General features: G+C 44.3%; 1 protein-coding gene and 1 non-coding gene across 2 annotated transcripts in view; one reads left to right on the top strand and one right to left on the bottom strand.

The window, feature by feature from the left end:
• The window catches only part of KANK4 (KN motif and ankyrin repeat domains 4), a 38,797-nt gene extending 34,481 nt beyond the window's left edge, over positions 1-4,316 (top strand). Inside the window, exon 10 of the mRNA XM_025052110.1 lies at positions 2,562-4,316. Within this exon, the coding sequence (XP_024907878.1) occupies positions 2,562-2,666 (105 nt within the window). The 3' untranslated portion in view covers positions 2,667-4,316. The remainder of the gene's footprint in view (positions 1-2,561) is intronic.
• Positions 4,317-4,916: 600 nt separating this feature from the next.
• Positions 4,917-5,035, bottom strand: LOC112485941. The gene has a single exon (XR_003048593.1). It is a non-coding gene; the product is annotated as a 5S ribosomal RNA (ribosomal RNA).
• Between the last annotated feature and the right edge of the window lie 1,311 nt (positions 5,036-6,346).

Genomic DNA, 6,346 nt, shown 5'->3' with positions numbered 1-6,346 from the left:
GAGGTGTTGGTGAGAACGGAGCCCCAGGCCCCAGAGGCTCGCCCTTTGAAAGGCTTGGTTTTGGCAGCTCTCTGAAACACCCATCAAATTGAAAGCATCCTAAAGGAAGATACTACGCCTTGTTTGTCGTTGTCTGATACATAATGGGTTCTTGTCATGTTCAAAGAGAACCTCACCACACACACACACACACACACACACACACACACACACACACACACACACACATGTGCGTGCGTGTGGGGGCTGCCCAAGCCCCTTTGTCTCTATGCCTGCAGTGTTGCCTAGCAGCGGCTGGCCACACCTGGCTCCCATTGCAGCACCACACAGTGGGCTTGTTCCCAGGACTCTTGCAGAGGCATTTAAGGGACACACCCTCCCCAGGTGGTCTTTTTGGCCACACTTCCTGAGCTGAATGGGATCTCCCACTCTCCATGCCTGCAGATGAGGGGCCCACAGATACAGGCTGTCATCTCCACATGGGTCCTGTTCAAAGGTCCTCTGGGACTGACCCTGTGGCTCTTTTCCATAATAACAGTAATCACACTATCTTCGAGGTTATTTGGAGCCTCAAAGTTGACAAAGCACAGCAATGACATCCCAAGTGCAGAAGGACAGGCCTAAATAAAGCCAGGATCCTCCATTGTGGGGTTTTATGAGACTCCTCTGCTTTAAATCTTCTCTTTATTCCAGATGGGCCCAATCTAAGAAGACGCTTGTTAGGATTTAGGTTGCTCGGGTTCTTCATCAAATTAAAATGAATACAGTACCTCTCTATGATCATCCAGCACTCCTTCTGTTTTGTTTTTTGTTTTTTTTTTCAGAAAGTTATCTTTAATGTCTATGCTAAATAAATTACATTTACATACAAGACAAAACCATCAGAGGTTCTTATAAGAATCCAAAGTATAAGAATCCCAGGTAAATGCCACCACTCCCTCTTACAGCAGTGCATACTGAGTGCGGACTGAAGAGCAGGCACAAGGCCAGGAGCTGGGACATGCACACTGGGCCACAGGAACAGGCCAGATCCAGGGCCTGACCTTGTGGAGACAGAGATTTATCAAATAACCCCACAAATGCAACTTTAAAAGGGTGGTAAAGGGAAGTTCAGGCAGTCGTGAGGGCTTTCAGGGAAAGAACTTCATACATTTTATGAAGCCCATATGCCATCCTTCGGGGTCCTGCTGACACTCCATGGCTTTCCTCTGCTCCCTCTGCCCTACACACACACACACACCCCACGGCTATCCTCTCTCCTGAGCTCGAGCTTCCTCTTCTGGCTCATTTGGCTTCTTGCTGTGCATTATAGCTATTTACGTGTGTGTGTGTGTGTGTGTGTGTGTGTGTGTGTGTGTGTGTGTGTGTGTGTTGGGCAGGGGGCGGGGGGCGGAGTTCTGATGGCAGCTGGACTCCATCCTGGTACATGGAGAAAAAACTGCAGTTTAAGCTGAGTGTGAACACTGCCCACCTGCTTCTGTGGATTTTTCGCATTTAGGAAGTAATCCCCCACAATATACAGTAGAATAGAAAACAATCTGGGGGAGGATCTTGGGTGCCCCCCAAAGATCAAACCCTAATATTTATGCAACAAAATGTAAACATATTCACACCATCAGGTTGGGTTTTACCTTCAAATGAGTGGTTTTTAGAGATGTTTGGATTTCAGAATTCTGAATATCGGATTGAGCCCACTCATGAGACTATGGCTGCCTTCACAAGGCTCGGTGGCTACCACGTCACGTTGGCCTTTCCCCTCGTCTCCCTGAGAGAACGGTCGGTGCTGCCTGCACTCTAGAGCCCCTCCAAATGCAGCTTCTCCAGGCAGTGGTCCCAGCAGCTGCCTGCATTGCCGCGGCAGCGTGACGAGTACCAGGGAAACCGTGCGCCAGGAGGTCAAAGGGGGCATGTCTTTCTGTGCTGTGAGCCCACTTCTAAGCATTGGTCCTTAGAAAATAATTAGAAATGGGAAAATGCTTTTGGCACTAAGTTTATGATGACTTGGAAACCACGAAGTCTCCAAGAGAGGGAAATAGTTGAGTAAATTATGGAATATTATACAGCCAATAAGAAAAGTTTTGTGTTATGATGACTACGTATGAACAGGGAAAAATCTTACAGCATACCATGGTAAGTTCAAAATAGAAGTAGATTTATATCATTCCTCTATCTGAAAACCAACAATAAATTTGCATAGGAGAAAAGATTGGAGGCAGACATATCGAAATGCTAACTTTCATTTAGGTCAGTGTAATGGAATAATGAAAGGGTTATTTTATTTAATGTTTTCTGTTTTCCAGTTTTAAAAAATGTATTAAAAACCAAGTGACACTTTATTTCTATTGACACGAATTTCTCAGGAGTGAATGTTGTTTCCATGGACGGGGTCCATTTCTCATGATCCTCATGCCATTTGAATTTCCTCCACTCCTAGGGTGGCTAGATGCTCGGAATAGACTTCTATGTTCCATGCATGCCCATTACTCCTAACTCACCCTTCCTCTCTGGGGCAGAAGGCAGACAGGATAAAATTTGTTTCTCCTTTTCTTTCTCCCCTGTAGGCTGGCCGAACAGCTTTGTCCATCGTTCTGAAATCACCCGCCCATGTGGAAATTGCAGGGCTTCTGCGGGCCCACGCAGAGCAGGGCAGGTCCCTGGGGCCATAGAGGCTGTGGAAAAACTGGCAGCCAGGAACAAAGGCTTCTTCTCTGGACTTCTCCCTCACCCTTGGGTTATAGCCCGAGGGCCACCCCTCAAGAGAAGAAGCTATGTCAAATATGCACATACATTCCTGTTGTATAATTCCGCTCATTAGGATGCTTCATAGTTTTGCCTTAGGCCAAGCCCCCAAACAATGCGGGCTGCAGAGCAGGGTGCAAGGTGCAAGGTGCACTGGTGTCATCTAAAATCCCAAACATCTTCAGCCTGAAATTCCTCATGACTCTACCCTTTGTAGCACTGCTTGGTGAGCAGGTGGGCAGAAGCACATTAGAAAAGCAATACTTTTCACATGGAATTTTAAAGTGCACCATCTTTTTGTTTTTTATCAATCATATATGACTATATCCCCTTGAATATGCATGTCTGAGAGGATAGGGGAAAGATTTAAGCAGCCCTCTTGGCTATCATTCTCTAGAAGGCCCTAGGAGAATCACCACACAGACAGGTGAACTGAACAGACTCCATTTTGGGTGTTTGTTCAGTTGGGGTTGCAAGAGAAATTTTAAATTCAGACAAGGTAGGACGAAGCACATTGGCGTCAGTGCCAGATCTACAGTCTCAACCATTTCCGAGTCACTGAGTGGCTCCAGCTTTCTCCAGGGAAATTGGAATTAATCAGGAAATTCAATCCAATGAAGCACACCACATGTATTTAGGATGAGTTATTGTCATCCAGAAGCCACCACATTTCCTCCATAGCTGTATCCATGGTAATCCCAGCTCTTCTCCGCTCATAGCCCTTGTGAGCAAACTATAAGCCCCATGTGGCTCTGAGGCCCCAGACTGCAGAACTTTCCAGCCTGGACTGTAGCAGGAGTATGGGAGCCAGGCGAGGCAGGGCACCCCCTAGGCTAACATCGCTCTCTACTAGATAGTTTTTTTTTTAAGTTCCGTAATCCCAGGGCCCACATGTGCATGGTTCATACTCAGCAACTTACACAGGGTATCTACAAATATGTTCTTCCTTGAAGTCTCTTATGCACAAAACTACCTTATATAAAAAAGAAAAACATCAACATTCAGTGAGTCTCACGTTGAAAACACAAAAGCTTGAGTTCTCATTTTGACTGAGATGCCACTTTGTTTGCTGCCCCTTGGGTGAGTCATGAAACCTCCTTGGGCCCCAGTTTCATCATCTTTGAAAACGGAAATTAGCATACAGCCTACCTCCTGGGAGTGTTGTGCAAGGCACAGCGATGGAAGTTTTGGAATCCACTTTTAATCCATAAAAACTGCATACAGAGGTTTGCCATTGGGATTCATTAGAAAGGCTCAGAGTTCCAGAGAAGGACACTAGCATGTGACGGTGTTGTTCAGAGGTAGAGAGAATAGAGCAAATAATAAGCTGGAATGCTTTAAACGGGTTTATTTTGACCTCAAAGCACATTTTAAGAGCAAAACCCTACATTAATAAATGTTCTCCCCCAGTGCTTCTCAAAGTTGGATGTGCATACACATCTAGGATCTTGTTAGAAGGCAGTAGGTCTGAGGAGGGAAGGGGGCCTGGGATTCTGCATTTCTAACCAGTTCCCAGGGTATTCCAATGATGTTGGGCTACACCACACGTGTTAGTATATTAAAATGCTGCCCCTCAATCTTTTTGTCTTTGCATTTTTCTGCTCTTAGTTCTTGGGAATTTGCAATGTGAGTCTTATTTACTATTGTGGTTGCCAATTTAGGGTTTATTTCTGCATTTCGCATTAGGGTAGCAACTTTAACTTGGTCCTTTTTTTTTTATTTTAAATCTCATTTGTGTTCAACTATTTTTTTTTCACCAGAGAAGGCAAACTGGTTTTCCTAGAGTCTGAAGCCATTGAATCATTATCAAAAAGACTGTCCATGCTTTCCAAGATTTTCAAATTTATTTATTTATTTTTTAGGCAAGGCAACCCTTGGTTCACCTCACAGATTGCAAGGACCTTGTCAGTTTACAATCCCTTATTTTTTTATTTTAATTTTTAAATCTCATTTGTGTTCAACTATTTTTTTTTCACCAGAGAAGGCAAACTGGTTTTCCTAGAGTCTGAAGCCATTGAATCATTATCAAAAAGACTGTCCATGCTTTCCAAGATTTTCAAATTTATTTATTTATTTTTTAGGCAAGGCAACCCTTGGTTCACCTCACAGATTGCAAGGACCTTGTCAGTTTACAATCCCTTATTTTTTTAATTTTTTAATTTTTAAAAATTTTTTTATGCCTACAGCACCTGGTCTTCCTAGGTGGTCTCCCTTCCAAGTACTAACAAGGCCCAACCCTGCTTAGCTTCTGAGATCAGACGAGATCAGGCTCGTTCAGGGTGGCATGGCCGTAGACAAGATTTTCAGTCTTGAGTTTGGAATGTGAACACATGATCTTATAACCACTGGATGGATTGTCTGCCACCTGCTCCACTGTTCCTTGGCTCTAGAATTCATTCAACAAATGTCTGTTGAAAGCACCAGGTGCCTGACATTGTTCTCAACACTGGGTTTTAGAAAGCAACTTTGGCCTCCTCTACAAAAACAGTGTCTAAGGTTTCCACGATCTAAAACCCAGGCTTTCCAGGACCTTAAGCCAAGGCTCCACTAATTAACACATTTATCAAGTGCCTGACAGCATAGTCTCCAAGCAACATATATCAGGCTTACTGGCACAGGTATTGAGCTCAGGCTTGGGGAGAGACACACAGGTATCATTAGCTCCACTCACTGCCTCTATGGAGTGTACAATCTGCTTTTGGAAGACAAGACACGTGCCAACAGTCAGGAGTAAAGTCAGGCAACATAGTTTATTCCACAAATGTTTCTGGAGTGCTCACTGTGCAGGCACTGGTCTTGCATGAGAGTCATCACAGTGACACAGTTCAGACTCATCTCACAATCTACTTGGGAAAACAGAATGGTGAGAAGGAAGCCCAGACTAAAGGGGAGTCAAGAAAGGGCACCAATGCTGATTTTAGGAAGTCAAAGGAGGCTTCCTGGCAGAAGAGATATCTGAACTAAAAGCTTAAAGATTTGTGGCTGTCAGCCAGAAAAGGAAGAGGAGTAAGAGATGAGGCAAGGTGAGAGTGTGCCAGGCACAGAGACCAGTATTGCTAAGGGAGACCAGTACTGAAAGATGGGAGAAGAAGCATTTGGGAAGCTTCATTCATGTGAATTAAACTGTAATATAGAGTTTGAGTGGGATGCTAAGATCAAAGGGTAGATTTGGAAGAGATGAGACTGAAAAAACATGGGGATCAGATCACAAAATGCCGTAAAGTTATGATTAGGCTTTGTTCTAAAGGCAAGGGAAAGCTATTGAAAACCAGGTTTATGTTTGAGAGATTCATTCCTCTAACCTTCACTTAACAGACGTATCAGGTACCCACTCCCTTCTAAGTACTATGTTTGGGGATGTGATAAGCAAGGTAGACACGGAACTTACAGTTTAGAAGTGGAGGAAGACAAGTCATTACAGAACAGTATTACGCATGCTGCGACTGGGAAAGGACAAGGTGCTATGGGATACATAGTGGGACCCTCAGCCTATTTTGAGAGTAGGGAGGGTGCCCAGCAGAGCTTCCTGATAAATCTTTACTATCTGAAAGATCAGTAGGCATTAGCCAGGCAAAGAGGAGCAGGGGAAGAAGCAAGAAAATAACTG

Source organism: Pteropus alecto, unplaced genomic scaffold (genome assembly GCF_000325575.1).
Source record: "Pteropus alecto unplaced genomic scaffold, ASM32557v1 scaffold25, whole genome shotgun sequence".
Lineage (NCBI taxonomy): Eukaryota > Metazoa > Chordata > Mammalia > Chiroptera > Pteropodidae > Pteropus > Pteropus alecto.
This window is presented reverse-complemented; position numbering and strand designations above follow the sequence as displayed.